The sequence below is a fragment of the Eleutherodactylus coqui genome, chromosome 13 (genome assembly GCF_035609145.1).
Source record: "Eleutherodactylus coqui strain aEleCoq1 chromosome 13, aEleCoq1.hap1, whole genome shotgun sequence".
NCBI lineage: Eukaryota > Metazoa > Chordata > Amphibia > Anura > Eleutherodactylidae > Eleutherodactylus > Eleutherodactylus coqui.
Genome location: NC_089849.1, coordinates 17283388 through 17303538, shown reverse-complemented (window position 1 = coordinate 17303538; position 20151 = coordinate 17283388). Strand labels below are relative to the sequence as shown.

At 47.4% G+C, this 20151-nt stretch overlaps 1 protein-coding gene across 1 annotated transcript; it reads right to left on the bottom strand.

Annotated features, from left to right (window-relative positions):
• Positions 1-1190: 1190 nt before the first annotated feature.
• On the bottom strand, positions 1191-19110 carry BIRC7 (baculoviral IAP repeat containing 7). Its single transcript, XM_066586410.1, has 9 exons — positions 19017-19110; positions 18185-18798; positions 14229-14328; positions 14018-14099; positions 9800-9872; positions 6119-6313; positions 5143-5211; positions 4750-4961; positions 1191-1251 (listed from the first exon to the last, which is right to left on the bottom strand). The coding sequence occupies exons 2-8, from the start codon at positions 18780-18782 to the stop codon at positions 4762-4764; spliced, it is 1317 nt and encodes a 438-aa protein (XP_066442507.1). The 5' UTR covers positions 18783-18798; positions 19017-19110; the 3' UTR covers positions 1191-1251; positions 4750-4761.
• Positions 19111-20151: the final 1041 nt, after the last annotated feature.

Genomic DNA, 20151 nt, shown 5'->3' with positions numbered 1-20151 from the left:
GGCCAGTATAGAGCTTGCCTCGACTTGTTAACCTCATTGGCTCGGATTAAATATGTCCTTAGCCAAAATTTTTTTTTTTTTTATTACAGAAGCAGGTGTTCAATGAGCATAGAAAAAAGTACAAAGACAGTTTTGAGTCAACACTGCCCCCTTGTGGCCACTCAGGTTCTACAGTGAAATCCGTATAGGTTATATCTGCAGGAGTTTGGGACCAGTTACTCCTAGGTTTCTCAACTCTTACAGGAGACTTGTACTTTAGTTGTAGTCCTTGACCTTGTTCCCACCACAAGCACTTTAAAAAGGGGTTGTCCAGGTGTAAACTATTGGTGGTCTATCCTCAGGATAAATCAATAGATTGGCAGGGTCTGTTACCTGGTACCCACTATTGATTAGGTGTTTGCCACACTGGCATGCTTGTATAAACAGTAGATACAGGGAAGCGTGGATTTTTGTAGTATATTCCTTGCTTTATTACAAATCTGTGCCTGACCATGTAAAGCATGAATTTGTGATAAAGCAAGGAATATACTACAAAAATCCATGCTTCCCTGTATCTACTAATGTGCATCAAAGAAAACCATCGGACTGAATGGTATGTGGAAAGTGAGTATATCATTGCATTTAAAAACAGACAGATCGGCGGACAAAAGAGGTGAGATACTTTCTATTATATGCTATGGCATGCTTGTACACTGATCAGATCTCTGCAGGAAGCAGACAGCTCTGTTCTTACTGTAGTGGCCATTGTAGGAAAGGTTGCCATTCCAATGGGACTTGGGCCTGCAATACCAAGGCTCACCCCTACAGTAAGAATGGAGCCCTCTGCTTCCTACAGGATTCATTTTAGCACAGGCGTGCACTGGCCTGGCCAACGTCAGCAGGAGGTCCGGACAACGGACCCCCAATCTACTATTAACAGGCCATGAATAGCCTACAGACAGACAAGCCCTTTAACAATAAGAACCATCATAACTGGTTTACTGAAACCTGTAGTGAATAGAACCTGAAAATCCTGAGATCGTGGGGATACTTTAACCCCACTAATTTTTGGATGGGACAGATGGCTGCCAACTCCTCTCCCCCAATTTACATTAGTCACAGGACACCCATTTTATGAAATGATACTTTATTACACAGCATTTTAACATCTCACTCAATTATTAGCAATTAAATAGAAAATAATCCTTAATTGTAGAAGCCGCTGTCACAAGTAGAGACTGGATCAGAGCCGCCTGTTCTGGTGTCAGGATCCTGTGAGAGGAGGACAGCAGAGTTACTCCAGAGACTGCAACATTGTTTCCTGCCAAGAGGGCTTCAGTTACATTTTACACCCCCCTTCTGTTAATGGAATTGTATTCCTTACTGCAGACTGACACTAAGGCCTTATGGCCACTAGAAAAATTAGAATTTGCAAATCTGCGCGTTTTTCCATGGGTGAGATCTACAGTCAAATTTGCCCATAGGGAATCATTGGCCATCCGTGGTCAATTAAATCAAATTGAACACCCGCGGGTGTGATTTAATACGATTTGCGGATTTTACGCCAAGAGAAAAAAATCCAACAAATTAATGGTGACCCGCAGTGCATCCGCTGCAGAAATCAACATGGATTGTATTTTTCTAGTGAACATGAGGCCTAGAAGCGCAGTAGGAGCCAACTTCCTACAGGGGTTACCAATATTCTATCAGGGTGAGTGGAAAGGTGGGTGATGACCTGAGGGGTGGTTACACCATTACCAGCATTGTGGGAGCTACATGATGCCTACAGAGGCTTACCATTTTATGTAAATGCAGCCCATTTCACTATTGAATATCTGTCAGTGAATGGAGACAGTCATGGCCAAAAGTTAACATTTTGGTTTTCACAAAGTTTGTTGCTACAGGGTTTGTCTTTCAGGGCTTATCACACAAGTGTATTTGCACTGCATATTACATAGTGAAGAGAACCCATTTGTTTCAGTGGGCTTGGTCACATGAGCGGATTTTGCGCACGCATTTCCATTATGCAAAATATGTAGCATGTTCTATTTTACTAAACTTAGTCCGCCTGCGGGAGTCTTCAGCGGAATCCGACCCGGTGCCCGGCCGGCATCCGCACGTACCCGTTTGTCTTTATCTGTCCTCTGGATGCTTGTGGCAAGCTGCCACCACATGCCCAGTACAGATTGATTTATTTTCCCTGTGCCATGGCTAGGCGATTATGCGGAATCCGTGCCCTTTCCACAATGTCAATTGCAGAAGAGACATGGGGCAGACAGCTTCCATTAACTAAAATAAAACATGATGCGTTTTTTCCTCCGCTCGCAGAAATCGCAATTAGATTTTCTGAGTGCAGGATGAAGCCCTTTTCCATATCATGTAACGAACGGTATTTGCCATGGATCCACGGTGCTGATGCACACCACAGATTGTGCAATGCAAGTCTGTTCGTGTGCAGGCGGCCTTAATTGATCATTGAAGTCAATGGGTGCATGCTGCATGTTTTTTTGCATGTGCAGATATGCAGGGGGTGTGCCTGCCAAAAGAGTTAAATATAGCGTACAATTAAACATTTCATAGTTTACACTCCTAGGCAAGTTTGTGAGTCAATAAGCAAGATTGTCAAACACTTCTGCTATGTATAAAGAATGGGAACTCCCAACCCGCCGGGAGCAACTCCTCCCAACCCGCCGGGAGCAACTCCTCCCAACCCGCCGGGAGCAACTCCTCCCAACCCGCCGGGAGCAACTCCTCCCAACCCGCCGGGAGCAACTCCTCCCAACCCGCCGGGAGCAACTCCTCCCAACCCGCCGGGAGCAACTCCTCCCAACCCGCCGGGAGCAACTCCTCCCAACCCGCCGGGAGCAACTCCTCCCAACCCGCCGGGAGCAACTCAGTGATGGACAATGCTTTTTCCAACATTGAGCACCATGTCACAAGGCAAAAACGTGATAAAGTGGATTGGTGAAAAAAAAAAAAAAAAAAATTTGACATTTTGGGTCCATGACAAGGAAACGCCCCAGATCTCCATCCCAATGAGAACTTGTGGTCAATCCTCAAAAACCAGGTGGACAAATAGAAAATGTGATGAACTTCAAGCACTGATAATGCCCAGTTTAGACAGAATGGTTAATGGTCAGCTTCGTTCGCTTGAACGCAGGCAAACGACTGAACAACTGAGAGGTTCTCGCTCGTCGTACAGTTTCAGCCAGCATAAACCAGTATCAAATGCTTTGGAGAAGTCCAGATACACAAGATCCAATGACTCTCCTGGGTCCAGTCTAGAACTTACCTCCTCGTAAGCGGATCAGATGGGTTTGAGGGGGTCAAACAAGAATTTGTCAAGAGTAAAACTTCTGAAATTCTTATAATTGTGCTTCAGTAACTAAGGAAAGGCTGCTTTTACATCAGCACTGGGGGATTCCCCTTTCCTGCTCAGTTTTGGGGAGCAGGAAAGGGGATCCCTGCGGCTGAACAATTCCATCTGTGGACGGAACAGAACAGCGCCAGGTGGACCCCATTGACTATAATGGGGGGCTGTTTGCTTTCTGTGCACTTTTGGAACTGAAGGAAGAAAAAACAAAAAACACTGCCTGCAGCCGCATCCAACTGAACCTCCAGCTGGAGATGTGAAAAACACCCAAATATTGACTAAAATCTCTAGAGACACTAAAGCAGCTAACTTTGTGAAAACCCAAATTTGTGACAGTCACAAAACTTTTGGCCATGAGAAGGCCAAAATCCAGTATGGAGGACTTAGAGCAGACGGGTTATTGCAAGTTGAATCTGCCTATACCAGTGTTTCCCCAACAGGTCATGCCTTCACCCTCTCCTTACGGGCGCATTCAGACCACCGTATATCGGCTGGGTTTTCATGCCAGCCGATATACGGCGTCTCTCTGCAGGGGGGAGGCGGCTGGAAGAGCCAGGAGCAGTGCTGAGCTCCCGCCCCCTCTCCGCCCCTCTGCACGATTTGCAATGAGAGGAGGTGGGACGGGGGCTAAGTTTTGTGGATTAGCTCTGCCCCTGTCCCGCCTCTCATTGAAAATAGTGGAGGGGGTGGGGGGGTGGAGAGGAGGCAGGAGCTCAGCACTGCTCCAGGCTCTTCCAGCTTACACCCCCCCCCCCCCGCAGAGAGGGACGCCGTATATCTGTTGGCGTGAATATGCAGCCGATATACGGTCGTATGAATGCGCCCTACCGTTGCACAAGTGGTGTAATTGGCAGCGCCTCAGATTACTACAGGTGTTCTCTATGGAATATACCCAAAACGTGACTTATTTGGGGGAACACTGGTCTACACAAGCCTCCAATGAACACATCACCACTAGATATGAGCGAGTATACTCGCTAAGGCACATTACTCGAGCGAGTAGTGTCTTAGCCGAGTATCTCCCCGCTCGTCTCTAAAGATTTGGGGGCCGGCGGGGGAAGAGCGGGGAGATCTCTCTCCCCGCCGCAACTCACCTGTTACCGGCCCCCGAATCTTGAGACGAGCGGGGAGATACTCGGCTAAGACACTACTCGCTCGAGTAATGTGCCTCAGCGAGTATACTCGCTCATCTCTAATCACCTCAAGTCTGTCTTGAGCAGGATTAGTTTTTAGCCTTATGCCATTCACCGACATCCAGTGGAAGTTATAACTATAGTAGCAGAACAGTAATTTTATCGTGATTTAGATTGGTTTGCATAAAAACCTTGACCTTTTCAGGGTTGGAAAAGTCTAACATGTAGGACATTTTCTAAAGAAGTCTGTAAAATTGTAGTCACCTGTTGAAGACATCAGGACATGAAGGCCCGCACACTGCCCCTTATAGGTTCCCTGCAGATTGGGCAGTGTCTAAGATTAGGGGCACAATCCATGCAGACCACCAGATGTCCACATGGAACGAAAACCATAGACACATCCTTGTCCATACACACTTTGCATATTTTTTCCTCCTTCAGCCTCCGGAGCTGCTCTTCAGTGCTGAGCGTAGTCTCTGGGGAGAGAAGTCATGCAGCTGATTATTAAACAAGTACTGGGGGATGGGGTCTTTAGATCCCTTGACTATAAAGTTTAGTCACATCCTTTAAACTGCATTCAGTTCAGGTAAATACTGCTTCTCATGTACAAGAATACAACTACTATAAATACTGCCCCCTATGTGCAAGAATAGTTACCTGTTTGTTTCGGTGGTTGGGGCTCTGTAGATGCCCTTTGTGCTGGTGTTTCATGAATCCCTACAAATTCTGGAGAGAGCAGAGCGGTCACAGTACTATAGAACACATGTAGGAGGTTTTTAGATTTACATGCACACCAGTTTGGATGGAATTGGAACACAGGACAATACTACTGTAGTCACACCCAGAGCTGCATTTAGAGAGCAGGTGATTGCCAAATGTCACATCCCTGCTGGATTGTCTAGAGCAGCCGATTCAGCCTGTCAGATTTACATGACTTCTATTGAGGAAGAATACCAAGCTCTGCATGTCCAGCATTTACCATAATGCATTGCCGTCTGCCACCTTCTGCAATGCTCTACAATGGACTCAAATTGCAACAGGGGGCAGCAGAGAGCCAATAGAAAGCCATAACTTTGAATGCAGCTCTGAACTAACTAAAAGTGAAAAAAAAAAACCTCAAGCATCAAGTGCAACAGAAGCATATGCAGAGTTAAGGCCCATTTACACACAAAGATGATCATACAAAAGATGGCTTTTGAGCGATCATTTTGCATAAACTACTAATTGGTACTAATACCAACTACCGGTAGTAGATTAATGCGTGTGAGCCACTGAGAGCTATATTCAGAGAACAGCAGGTGGTCTGTGCTCTGAATACATTCCCTTTGTTCTGCCATGGGCCTGACAGCTGAGACAATGTTATCAGCGCTCCCTGCAGGGAACACAGCGTAAAGTCCCTGCTATCAGCTCTTCTGCCAAAGATGGATTTTATGCCGAACATAAAATAATCGTTCAGCAGAAAAGTGAAAGGGCACATTTACACGCAACGATTATTGCTTAAGAGGTGGCTTTTGAGCGAAAAATCAGTGTGTAAAAGGGCCTTTAGTCATACAATCACTGCTCTATGCTGCACACTACAACACCCATCATCCACACAGGCCAACACTTTGCTTGGCGCAGGCTATGTATATACCTGTTGTGTGTGCCCGTCTCTCCTCTTCTGCCTGAACTAGATCATGAACCAGGTCAGACACAGAGCTGTAAGGGGTCCCAACCAGCAGGAAACGGCTTTGAATCAGACTGGATACCAAGTTTTCATCAAAGCCCATCCGCAGAGCACCCTGGGCTATGGATGACTGAAGCAAGTCCTGCTGGTCACCAGGAGAATCTGCAAGGGAGGGGTTAATTCAGTTACTCAAACCCCAACATCCTGGTGCGTTCACCCAGAAACTCAGTGCCAGTTGGCTATTGCATCTGCCCAGCTGTAGGGGCGGGGATTGAAGTCCAATTAAAGCCCAAAGTTCTCATTGCTAGATAGGGTTGGGGGTGTTCTGGTCGTCAAGGAAATTAAGGAAGGGGTGCAGTTTACAAGTCTGTTCCTGAAAGTGTAGCTGGGGCAGACGGCCAGGGCAAGACATAAGGGAGCATGCAAATCAGCATTGGCACTAGCCATAAACACATGATTAGGGGTCCTGGTTGCAATGAAATTAAACACAAGACTGAGAGCTGACTGAGTATGTTGCCTCTTTCAAGAATGGGACCCCTCCCCATTGATCTCATGGTCCCAGTGGGGAGACTCCCAAGCCCATTTAGACAGGACTAGTGTTGGGCAAACGATGCCTGACACTCATCCCCACACATACTAATGCCTGTGCACCTGCACGGGAGCTAGTATCGTTAGCTCACTGTTGCAGGAGATCTCTCCTCGCGCTCCCCCGGCCCTCTCCATTGACATAACAGTGGCTGTTCAGTACTGAACAGCTGCTATTTACGCTGAGCGATCTGCTCATCATCCATAGTTTATGCATCATAACCAATACTGAATAGCTGCTGTTTGCATTTAACGCTCAGTTCATCGAACGGCCACTATGTTATGTCAATGGAGAGGGGAGGGGAGCGTGAGGACAGAAATCTCCTGCAGCCGCTCCGCTGTGAGCCAGCGATACTAGTTCCCGTGCAGGTGCACAGGACTAGTATGTACGGGGACGAGTTTTAGGTATTGTTTGCCCGATTATCATCCCGTCTAAATGGGCCTTAAGGCTGATTTACACACAACGATAAGCTTTCAAATGACTGAAAGATTTAGTGATCTTTTTGCATCAAGTGTTAACGACCATTAACACCATCATCTTCATTTTCATGTAAAAGGAACTCTAGTTGTTTGCAGAGCTCAGCTTGTGGTTAAACACACCCAGCTATGTAAACAGCTGCAGCACATTCTATTCTCTCCTGGAAAGAATCACTCAGTAGCTGAAGGATGGAGTTTAAGTTAACCTTAAAATATTGTTCAGAACTAAAGTGCACGATGTCTGTTTACATGTAACAATCACTCATTTTCAGTTGTTTGAACTAATTTTGAGTGATAATCGTTGCATGTAAATGGGCCTTTAGAGTTGACCATTGTGCATTTACTTGCTGCAGTACCAGGCACAACTACACAAGACCAAGCCACAAAGCCCAGCTAAATAATTAAGGGGCAACAGTCCTCCAGCAACATCTTTATCACCACTAGGATTCAGAATCATCACTAGCATTTAACCCACTTGCTCTGTAGTTCTCATCTGCTGGCAGCAGTAGTCAGTGACCCCTGACCTATAGGGTCTCCGATCCTACAGACACCTGCCTCCATGCATCGCAAATGCAGGGTAGAAAGGTGAGGGTTCTCTGCAGGAGACCGAGAAAATCCATGCTACAACTCCAAAGCTAATACATTAATGTAATTTGCTCAAGCCATACCTTACCCAATGAGAATCTGGAACCCCTCATGATCTGTGCTGGAAGTGTCCTCCATACTGAAACTTATGCTCCGTACTGCCAAGTGTTCTGGTAAGTAGGTCCGGCCTCACTGCAGCAGTTTGTGTGTTCCTTTACTGGATAATTAGGGTCTTAATTCTAGCAAGCTTTCCCTTTCAGGAAGCCCCACAAGAAAGTCCAATGGGCTCAAGTCAAGTGACTGCTGTGGCCAAAGACCTTTAGAAGTGACTGAATCCCCCAAAATGCTCTGATCTCAGGCAGTCATACTGGAGAGGTCAGTTCTCCCCCATCCTGTTGAGTAGCTGGTGCCAGTTTCCTCATCATCCAATTTACCAATGTGTGGAAGATCTCCACATACATTTCACTGGTCACAGTACTGGCAGAGATTGGCATTTGGTGCAAATCATAGCCATGCATAATTGACCCAATTTTTTGTGGGCTCTTGTGGATTTCATGAGGCTTTTCAGCAGTCCACATCACACATTGAGAGTTTATATATCTGGATAAGTGTAGCCATGCCTTGTCAGTAAACAGCAGTATATGAGGCATTTTTTTCTATGAGGACCTTGCAATTCACACTGCAGTCACTCTGTATGCATGAACGTAGTCTTTGTAGCCCTTTCACACGGGCTCTTGAATATTCCCATCTGCACAAATACTTTCTGGGATAAGCCATCAATCTGCCTTTAATGTTCTGCACCATTTCTTGCCTCCATCATACATAGCCAACATTCCTGTTTGTTTACAAATTTCTGATTACTTTGTTAGTTATTCAGACTTCATATTTCTGTGCAAGTTCAAAGGACTTAAAGGGATCGTCCAGTTATAAACTGAAGGCCCATCAGCAGGATAAGTCTACTACTTGGCACCCTCACCCATCTGCTGTCGACATGTTCATAAAATTAGACGATTTCTGCAGGAAGCTAACAGCTCCATTCCCACTGCAGTGGCCAGGCTTGGTATTGCAGGCCAAGTTTCCATTCACTTCAATGCAAGCTGGCCCTGCAATACCAAGCCTGTAGTGGGAATGGAGCGGTCTGCTTCCTGCTGAAATCAGTTCAGTGCACAAGCACAGATCCGCAGTGGGTCCTTGGCAGCAGAACCCAATAATCTATGAACATATCCTGCTGATAGGATATGGATATAGATGGCCTACAACCCCCTTTAATGAATCCTCTTATCCAATAGGTGCACACAATGAACACATGCTCTTGTAGAGTACAGCGATACACGGCAGCATAGTCTTGTGTCGACTACAAGAATGAAGCAAAAACATGACAGGGTGGCATGTGTGCCGAACAAGACAGCCAGGTTCAGCTATCCAGACTAGGCATCCCTTGCCAGTGACGGTTGCCGTGTGGATGGCAGCATTCTGGTTAAGGAGTGCTCAAACATGTTATGAGGGGCTCCCGATTCTGATCAAGTAAGGCATGTTTCGACCAAACTTCATTAAAGAGTGTTCTTCGGTCTGAGTTATATCAGATCTTCCAGGCCTCCAGAGAATGTGACGCCCTGTCCTAGCATCTAACATATTCTCCAAGTTTGAATACAGTACTTCAAGGGATTTTTCCGCACAATACTATTGATGACTTGCCCTCAGGATGGGTCATCAGCTGGGGGACCGTTACTTGGGATCCAGCTGATGGGTGCCTGCTGGTAGTGCTGCAATACACAGGTGTAAAGGAAGGATCTCTAACCTGGGACTCTCCAACTGTTCCAGACTACAGCCCTCAGCCTGTAGCAGACCGCATGCTGAGAGTTGAAGTTCTGCAATACTGGAGTATCACAAGTTTAATACCACTGGAATAAAGTTAGTCACAAGACTTGGCCTACTCTATTATGCATAGCACTGGCCTTCAAAATTGTTGGCCTCTGTGGTAAAGATAAAACATGCACTCACCACTGGGGCTGCCTGGACTCCTGTCCTCCAACCTCCGGGAGTCAGACTGTGGAGACCAAGAGTCATGAAAAAGCTTAAAAAGAAGAAAGTTTGGTACGGTGTTAGTCAGAGCAAAATGTGGTTGTTCTCCATAAGAGAAACAAAGTATTCTTGTAGATATGATACCTTACCAAGAACCACATTATGGAAAAGCAGACAAACTTTACCTCTGTGGGTTAGCAGTATCTTAATAGGCAGGAGGGGTGTAAATTCAGTATTATATTCCTTTTCAAAATGGAGTCAGCCCTTTAAGTGTCAAATAATGTATTTGGAAAGCTTACTGGAAACTGACCACCAGGGGGAACCCGTCAGAGGACATTCAACAGGAATATCCAGAGACCATTCCTTTCAGGGATTTTGATTCACTGCCCTGTTGACTTATTAGGTGATCACTGAAAAAGAGTTGGTAGTCGAGCCCCATACTACCAAATAATGTAATTGAGCAGGGTATTGTTGCAACTTGTCTCCACTGGAAATAATGGGTGGAGACATGGGAGGGGGGCGTTTACTGACAGGAGAAGTACGCTGATCACTGACAGCACCTGTGTTGCTACCGTGGCCCAGTAAAGCAGCGCTGTAGCAGCACTAGAGCAGGAGTCAGGGCAAGCTGTCAACAGCAGCGGTGACAGAACGAGCCTAAGCACAGGGAGTTGAGTGACAGCTGTAGGCTGAGTGAGCAGCTGGGGAAATTATGGCACAGGGGCCCTTAAGAGCGGCACCTGCACATCTCCCAGTCGGCCAGTGCCTAGCTGCGGGAGACAGTCCGCCACAGCGGGAGCAGGGGGCAGGAGAGGTCTGTATCTCCAGCAGCCAATCCAGAGCTGGGGATGTTCCCTCTAGCTCCTGCAGCACAGCCCATGTCTCCACCCCATTACTGTGGAGGAGACAAGATACAACAATACCATTGAGCAGTATATGCAATAGGGTAAATCAAGCAGAGTCACAAGTTAAAGCGGCTAGCCTCAGGACAAGATCTGTATCAGGCCTTCCCACCCCTGATAATGATTTATATCACTGGTCTAATATGGAGAAGAGGGATCTTATGGGCTCCCTAAAGCTCTGAGGCCCGAGTGCAGTCAGTCTGCACCTATAATACAGGGTTTGAACCCCTCAGAACTCCTGTTTAATGACTCCTACATGAATTTGATATTAATTTAAACAATCTTAAAACATTGTTACACACCAAGAAGGTTTTCCCCAGAGGTGTCAGTGTGACCCCTCTGTCACTCAACACATGGAGCCTTCAGTCAGGTTCTTGCTGTACACATTGTAGCGGATCCTGATTGACAGATGCAATGGTTTCTGGGATGCCACAGATCATGGTGGATTAAAGGGGGGCATGTAGACCCCCAAAGGGAAAATAAATTAAAACCACAAGGCTTAAAGTCTAGGGAACGTGGAGGTCAAGGAAGAAGCTCACCATTGTCACCACCTATGCAGCCAATTCATCTGTTTGGTAGCTGCTGCTCACTTCATAGTGATAATTAAGGGTGGGAGAGGGAAGTAGTGTCTGAGACTTTCCTACAAGTTACAGTGCAAAACACATTCACTTTGGGAGAGTGACCGGACGCTCCACGTAGACCTGTGGGTTCCCCTCCCCCACATTGACATTACATTTGTTGCAAGATTAGTGATGAAGCCGCCTTCCACCTAACACTAAAGACTCCATAAAACCATTGCTTTCAGTTACATCTGCAGACTCTTGCTGAAAGAATGTTGCTGCACTTTGTTGTCCGGTTTCAGGGCCGGTAACAATTGCAATTGGCAGGGATAACGTCACAAATGTTTGCACAGAATCTTCCACACAGTCGGCGGCGGGACGTCCAATTCTCTGCTCGCTCTGATGGAGAATTTCTGAGGACTTAGCGTGACCATGCAGGGTTCACACCGCGCTGTTTCCACGCTTACTGGTGGACAGCTGGATGATTCTCAAAACAGATGCAACCTTTCCTTAAAATTGAAGTATCACTTACAAATTGTACACCTGCTGGGCAGAGCCTCTCCAGACAGCTTAAAAATGATGTTTCACACTAAGGCCGCTCACACAGAAGCCTTAAGGCCCATTTACACTAATGATCGCTAAAACAAAAAAAAAAAAAAAAAAAAAAAAAAAAAAACACAGCTAAAAAGCGATCTTTTGAGCGATAATCGTTGCATCTAAACGCGCAGCCATCGGGCACTGCTAGCTGATCATTAAGTTCAGGCCAAACTAAAAATCGTCCTCAGGCCTTAGCAGTTCTCCACAGGTAGTGCTGATACTTTGTTCTCCAGGAAACAATGCTAACTGAAAGCAGATAAGAGCTCAGCTATTAACTGCTTTCAGTGAAGGCTTCATTTGCACACTTAATTGCTCTTAAAGGGGTTGTCCCGAGGCAGCAAGTGGGTCTATACACTTCTGTATGGCCATAATAATGCACTTTGTAATATACATTGTGCATTAATTATGAGCCATACAGAAGTTATAAAAAGTTTTTTACTTACCTGCTCCGTTGCTAGCGTCCTCGACTCCATGGTGCCGACTAATTTTTGGCCTCCGATGGCCAAATTAGCCGCGCTTGCGCAGTCCGGGTCTTCAGCAGTCTTCTATGGAGCCGCTCGTGCCAGAGAGCGGCTCTGTGTAGCTCCGCCCCGTCACGTGCCGATTCCAGCCAATCAGGAGGCTGGAATCGGCAGTGGACCGCACAGAAGAGCTGCGGTCCACGAAGACAGAGGATCCCGGCGGCCATCTTCAGCGGTAAGTATTGAAGTCACCGGAGCGCGGGGATTAAGGTAAGCGCTCCGGTAAACTTTCTTTACTTCCCTGCATCGGGGTTGTCTCGCGCCGAAAGGGGGGGGGGGGGGGGGGGGGGGGTTGAAAAAAAAAAAAACCTGTTTCGGCGCGGGACAACCCCTTTAAGTAGCTGAGTAGCTATTTAGTTTATGCAAAATGATCGCTCAGTGTAAATGGGCCTTTACCCGGGCATAATGAAACAGATCCAGAGAAGTAAATACTTAATCAGTCCACTGGCAAGAAATGTGACAGTTTTAGGATCTCTACATTGGTACTAGGGGTTCGCAGACCTGCATTTTATCTCTCCTTCAGACCTGCAAATAAGGCTTCTTTCACATGAGCGCATATCGGCCGGCCATTTCACGGCTGGCTGATGTGGTCTGATGCATTGGATTCCACGTATAGCGCCAGGCGTTTACGTCAAGCCCATAACATTGTTCTGGAACTATGTTTCGGGCCGTTATACGTTGGCTGCTGAATGGACTCCTATGGGAGCCCATTGCAGTGGCCGTAGGTGGGAGGGAGTTTAGCAACCGGGCTGCTCCCCTTCCCCATGCAGGCTCACCACTCTTCCTTCCTGCAATGAGAGGGGGCGGGGCAGTGCGGAGCCAAGCGCCGATCCACCCCGCCTCCTTCCATTGATGGCTGTGGCCAAGGGCCAGGACATGGGCAGAGCCAAGTGCCTGCCCCCAACCCTTGTCCAAGCAGACTGGTGATTAGCTCAGTCCCTGTCCCTCCAATTGCACAGACCGAGCAGGGAGGAAGAGGGGTATGCCGCAATTGGGAGGGAGGGGAAATGGGAGATGGCCCTCACCAGGTGATATGAACGGGTGCACAAACGTTTGAAACACCCACTGGCATTCCTTCAAGTCAGTGTATGAATTTTACCAAGTCTTTAAAGCTAAATTTTGGGCCTCATTTAGCAAAACCATCTGACAGTAAGACATCCTAACCTTGTTGCCCATAGCAATCAATCACAGCGCAGCGTTCATTTTACCTCAGCAGCTTGAGAAATTAAGGCTCCGCTGTGATTGGTTATTGTGGACAAAGATGTCCATTGATATCAAATTTATGTATCATTAAACGGGAGTTGTAAGGCATCATGTTGGGGAGATCTGTAATAACCCGGTCATTACATTCCAGCCCTAAAGTGTTACACAATTTCAAGGTCCATGAGAATGGATGATAGAGTAGTAATCTTAAAGTTAAAGGGCCTCTCTACCTTCAGTCCTGCCCAACACTTCTACATACTGTAGCTAACCTTCTCTGCCCAGTTACTTTTGGAGGCTTCAGCCCACCCAGCCATAATGTGAATGTTCCCCTTTAAGGTTTTGTATAGTGGGGCTATGAAGTTATTAGAGGTAACAACTATTAAAGGCACAGATTAGTGAAAGCTCATACAAACTTACCATACTGTCAGAACTACTTTGTAGAGTCTCCTGCACACTGCGGACATAGGGCAGACCCATGGACTGTATGAGGAACGCACACCTGCAGAGAGAGTCTGGGTTCAGGGTATGGATGCCATAACTGCCATTCAGATTTATACACAACTAAGGACTTTGGGTTAGGCGATCTTCCCCTTTAAATCTTGATACCACCCAGTAGTTTGTGGCTTACCTTGGGAACCATTTGGCATGCTCTCTCCAGGCGTCATCACCCCTCTCCCAGTTTCTCAGTCCACCATCACAGTGAAAACACTTGACACTATCCCCGTGTCCTGCACAAGACGGGAGTAGTCAGAAACCATCCAGGGCACAGCACTACAAATTGGCATTTTCACCCCCAACCATTAACCCTTTTTTTCTTGCAGGTCCAATGACCAATTAACAAGTTCTTTGCACTAGTGACCGTCACAATACAGGACCCTCCAACTCTATTGTTGTAGTTCACATGAAATGTTCTGCAGCCTTCCAATTACTCACCATTCACTGAAAGCAGAAGCCAAAACCCTTTTAGGCCCCCTGTCCACGGGTGCGATTTCCCCGGCGAATCATGCCGTCTGAAGCTTTCCATAGCATTGCTATAGAAAGTGCCGGCCCGATGTCCACGAGCGGAGGATCATTGAGATTCTCCGCAGCTCCTGCTCCCGGGCGCGGCTCTCCGCCGCCGGATACCACGACGCCCGTGGACAGGGGGCCTAGACAGAATTCGTCACACAGATTATTTATCATAGTTGTATCAACAATCAAGAAGGTAAACAAACAGATTGAAGTGTATCAGTGCAGGTAAAAATGTAACAAACTATCAGCACAGGAAAGACACATAATTGGAGAAGCCATCCCAAAAATGTCTTGTTGTAGATTCTGATATTTGATGCAGAACACCTGAAGTGCATTTTTAACCCTTTTGTGATACTAGTTCTTAAGGATGACGTTAGTATTAAAGCAGATTTCACATCTACATTGGAACCTCCGGTCAGAGAATACATTGCAGAGACGGCACAAAACGCCAGAAGAAAAAAAGTGCCTTTTCTTCTGGCTATAAGCTGGGCAGAAAGCAAACGGACCCCCTGTAGTCAGTGGGAGAGAGGGGGGCGGGATCAGGATAGGGGAGATCGAAACGCATCCTCCGGTAACATGCAGTAACCCGGTTTTATAAACACCAATTGAATAAACAGAAGACATTTTTACTTTCAGACATCCGAGCTCCTGTTGTATATGTTGCTTATGTTACAGGAAAGTGGAACCCCGAGCGCAGATGTGAAGCCCCCCAAGGAGTTTCCCCATTTTATATTCGCGTAGTCACAACTTTTAAATTCTTATCAGTGTAGCTGTAGGAGACCTTGCATGTTTGGGGGACACATTGTTTAGGAACCAACTTCAGATAAGGCATACAAGGTGGTATAAATATGTTACATTTATTCTGGGAGTCATTAAGATTATAATGGCAGCAATTTTATAAGAGGCTTTATTGTGTTACCACTTTTCTTTTGCACGCCACTTTTTTTTTTTTTTTTTAAAGCCTTTGCTTTGTATGGCGTCACATTCCAGGACCAGAGCCGTCAGGGCTGTTTTTTGTGGGACAGCTTGTATTTGAAGGTATAAACATTTTATTCCTGTTTTGGGAAAGATTAGCAGAAAACTTTATGAAATTTACCATACTGGATTAATACTGTAATATCTTGTAGCATGTTATGGATAGGGCAATACCAGTTCGGCTGCCTTAACTTCTGTGCTGCAACATGCAGTCAAAGGTCCCATTGCAAATCCAGCACAAAACGCCAGAAGTGGTGCTGCATGCAGAGCTTTTTCTTCAGCTGAGTGAAAAATGAAAGACCCCATAATAGTCAATGGGGTCTGTTTGGCTCCATCATAAGACAACTGTTCAGCTAAGTAATTCCCCTTTCCTTCTCCCTGAATAGAGCAGGAAACCTGAATTCCCATCGCAGATGTGAAGGTAACTAATTTTTCTTCCATATTTAAAGCCTTCTGTAAAGGCTCTTGTCTATGGACAATCTTGCATTGCGTTACTCATGGCGATAATCTGGCCGCGAGTAATGCAGTGCACACTTTCAGTATTCCCAACCCCACTTCAAAGGGCTGTAGCTCTAGTTCTGTGAGGGCTACAGACAGGCTTTTGGTATCATTTTAAAGCCAAGAATCTTAGGGTTAACAGAATTGGAGCTACAGTTTACATTTTCTGGACAAACAGCTCGTTCTACTTTAATGTCCTCTTCCTGCAGAACAAGCTAAACTCTTAAACTGCTTGGAGGAGGAAGGGGGGGGGGGGGTAAACTGCTGATAGAGTTTAGAAGATTGAATGAATCTAGAAGCAGCCAAGTGTTTGCAAGTATTACAGTATAGCCACAGGGAGTGAAGTTGTTGCAGAGTCTGCAGCACAGTATGGTCCTCCCAGCTGCATCTAGTTAGAGGTGCAGTAGCCAGCTGCTGTTCTCAGCATCTGAGTGGTGATGCCAGGAGAACAGCATGTGACCACTGCTGCCTCTAATTGGTTGGATCAGTACGGTGGTACCTGTACCTAAACACCAGGAGAACCACAGGGCTGCAATGCAGGATTGCCAAAGGAGAGGATGGGCAAGTACTCTATCACACCCAGACAACCCTTTTAAATATTCACTGCATGCAGGTTGTTAAAGATGTTATGAATTATGAAAATATGGCTGTTTTAATACAAACAGCACCACCCTTGTCTGTGGTAGTGTCCAGTATTGCAGCTAAGCTCCATTGAAGGGAATGGGAGCTGAGCTACTATACCAGACAGTGGCAGTGTTTAGAAAAACATGACTGCTCTCTTCCAGTCTGGACAACGCCTTTAATGGTCGTGCAGATTCTCCAAGACATATGGTCATTAACAGCCTATAAGCAACGAACACTTAAATTACCAAGCCACACATTGCTGCCATGTGGCTACCTGGGATTGTACTCCTGTTTGTATTGGTTTTCAATTTTTGGACTGAACAAGAATGTTCCCACTCACTGACAGCAAGCAATATTTGAATAGCATTTGCTCACGATCAGAAAAGTGGCAGAGATTTGCATACAAGCAGGAGACACCTGTAATCCAAGCCATTGAGTTCTCTAGAGTAGTCCAACTCTTCATGATCTTTTATTTTAGCACAGACCAGTTCATGTGCCACGATAATATATAGGCAGCTAATACAGATACTATGGGGCTTGCGGGAAGTGGGGGTCAGCTCCAGCTAGACTAGCCCCATGCACAGTTACAAAGTCAGAAAACAAGAACATAATCACTGTCAGCTACATGGGATGGTCAACAAGCATTGAGGAGTCCCATGCAAGACGCCAAGAAATCAGTTCGGACCCATTCAATTGGCTGTTGAAGGCCCTTTTGCTCCATGCACACCACTAGACATGCCGAAAGAAGCGAAGTGTGAAATGGCACCCCCACCCTCCGGAAAAAAAAAAAAAAATGCTTTACAGGCATTGAAAGCGCCACTACACAAAATGCCCAACATACCATATGAACCATTGAGTCTTGTCCTAAGTGACAGTAATTGTGCTCCTAACACTGTGTCCCCCTTAGTGGCCATAGTAGTAATAGCAGTCACCCCATCTGCGCCGTATATAAGACAGCATCTGTGTCCAGGAGTGCAGACCCTGGGGAGAGGTCAGGGGTGACATTATAGCACCAGTAGCCACTGGACCAGAGATACAGACCAAGCAAGTTAAATCTTGTGTTGTAGTCAGGCCATGTCATAGCTGAACGGTAATATGGCCAGTAAATACTGGCTGGGTGGCAACCACATCACCCACCCCTCTGAGGTCCTGAATACTGCTGCCGCTTGAGGCAGTAGGCTCAGGCTGCCTCAAGGTAGGGGTGCCCCTATATGAAGGTCACTTTGGGAGATATAGCAAGCCAAGTCAGTTTAACCATTTTATGAAATACAAGTTTGAACAGGCTTTGCATTGACCCGGCTTCCTGGTATTTTGGACTTTGTTGTTCGGACCCAAAGCACCAGGGTGACCTTGTTAAATGCCCATTTTCCATATCATTACAGGGACAGTCAAAGATCACACAGTGCCCATAAGTCAATGGGCATCCATCGAAAGCAACAGCTGTTTAGGCACCCAGCTTTCCTACAGATTACTTACCAGTATAGAAAAAGCCTGCTTGAGCCAGAACATCAGGGGTCACCTCAACATAGGAAGGCCAATTGTGAAAGGTTGCCAGTCTATTCCTAACGTCCATCATTTCAGGGAACATCGCCTGCCAGGCCTCATCTTCCTCCTCACTAGGAAGCCTATTCAATTGTCCAAGGATCTGCCCATCCACAGAGTCCCTGCCACCTGCACAGGGGATATTGCCCACCTCTCTGCCCAGTACAAAGGGGCAAGAGGGAAAATATTTAGTGTGCTCTCGTTGTGGTTGGTCCCCAGGCTCCCAACATCTCAGGACTCCTCTGCAGCAAAAGCATTGGACCTGGTCCAAAGGGCCCAGGTAGTAGAAGCCAGCACGAGCAAGGTCCCTGGGGGACACCGGGTTGGAGTCAGGCCACGTTGTATAAGTCTGTAACCTACTTGCTTCTCTGCGCATTCTGAGTTCATTACGGACTGGTGGCAACATGGCAGGGGGTGATGAGCAGCCCACGATGACGCTGATCACCGCGTCCTCTATCCTTCGGTCCACTCCACTTTCGTAATGTGCCCAGTCTCTGATCAGTGGGCTGGAATGATAATTCCCACGGCTCATTGCAGCAGATGATCTTCTGGAAGAGAGTGAAACGAGTCAGCATCACATGAGGCCTGGCACACTCACCTGTGCATGGGCCAGTCACAAGGCAGAGGGTGGCATTCACCTGTGCAAACATAAGGGATGGGGTGAAAGTGAACACCCTACAGTCACATTGAGTGTAACCAACCCCTCCCCTAGTCACAGAGGAAAGGTGGTTGGGGGGGGGGGGGGGCACATCCCGTGTAAACAGACCTCAACTCCACTCAATACCATAACAGGAGCACCACAACAAGGTCTGCAGTCCATGATCCAGCTAAGGTCTGTGTACTCCGCTCATCCTCTACCGAGTCCTGTGCACAGCGCTGATTCAGCTACGTCCACACAATTGTGCCCAGAGGAGCACCTTACCCAGACTGCACTGCGCTTCTATCACATTCTGCAGAAGACAAAGGGGACCTCACAGCTGAGGATTTATTACTGTTCTGTCCAGTCTAAACAATCTTCTGTCAGGTAAACAGTCCTGACTCCATACTGATACATTGTAACAAACCATCAGAAGAGATTTGTGCTGCTGATGCATTTACATCAAAGGGGGAGCAGCAGGGCTCCCAATGCCACCTTCTTACCCATTGGGGGAAGGGGGGGGGGGGCGCAACAGTACTCCCAAAGCCACCCTCTTACCCATTGGGGGGAAGGGGGGGGGGGCGCCACAGTGCTCCCAAGGCCACCCTCTTACCCATTGGGGGAAGGGGGGGGGGGGGGGGCGCAACAGTGCTCCCAAGGCCACCCTCTTACCCATTGGGGGAAGGGGGGGGGGCGCAACAGTGCTCCCAAGGCCACCCTCTTACCCATTGGGGGAAGGGGGGGGCGCAACAGTGCTCCCAAGGCCACCCTCTTACCCATTGGGGGAAGGGGGGGGGGGGGCGCAACAGTGCTCCCAAAGCCACCCTCTTACCCATTGGGGGAAGGGGGGGGGGTGTACAACAGTGCTCCCAAAGCCACCCTCTTACCCATTGGGGGAAGGGGGGGGGGGGGGGTGCACAACAGTGCTCCCAAAGCCACCCTCTTACGCATTGGGGGAAGGGTGCACAATAGTGCTCCCAAAGCCTCCCTCTTACCAATTGGGGGAAGGGGGGGGGGGGGGGGAGGGTGCACAACAGTGCTCCCAAAGCCACCCTTTTACCCATTGGGGGAAGGGGGGGGGGGTGTACAACAGTGCTCCCAAAGCCACCCTCTTACCCATTGGGGGAAGGGGGGGAGGGTGCACAACAGTGCTCCCAAAGCCACCCTCTTACCCATTGGGGGAAGGGGGGGGGGTGTGTACAACAGTGCTCCCAAAGCCACCCTCTTACCCATTGGGGGAAGGGGGGGAGGGTGCACGACAGTG

Coding starts and splice junctions, on each gene's coding strand:
- BIRC7 (XM_066586410.1), bottom strand. CDS start 18,782: ATGAGCCGTGGGAATTATCATTCCAGCCCACTGATCAGAGACTGGGCA. Junction 14,100..14,228: donor CATGCCAAATGGTTCCCAAG/GTAAGCCACAAA, acceptor CTCTCTCTGCAG/GTGTGCGTTCCTCATACAGT. Junction 9,873..14,017: donor AAAGTAGTTCTGACAGTATG/GTAAGTTTGTAT, acceptor CTTCTTTTTAAG/CTTTTTCATGACTCTTGGTC.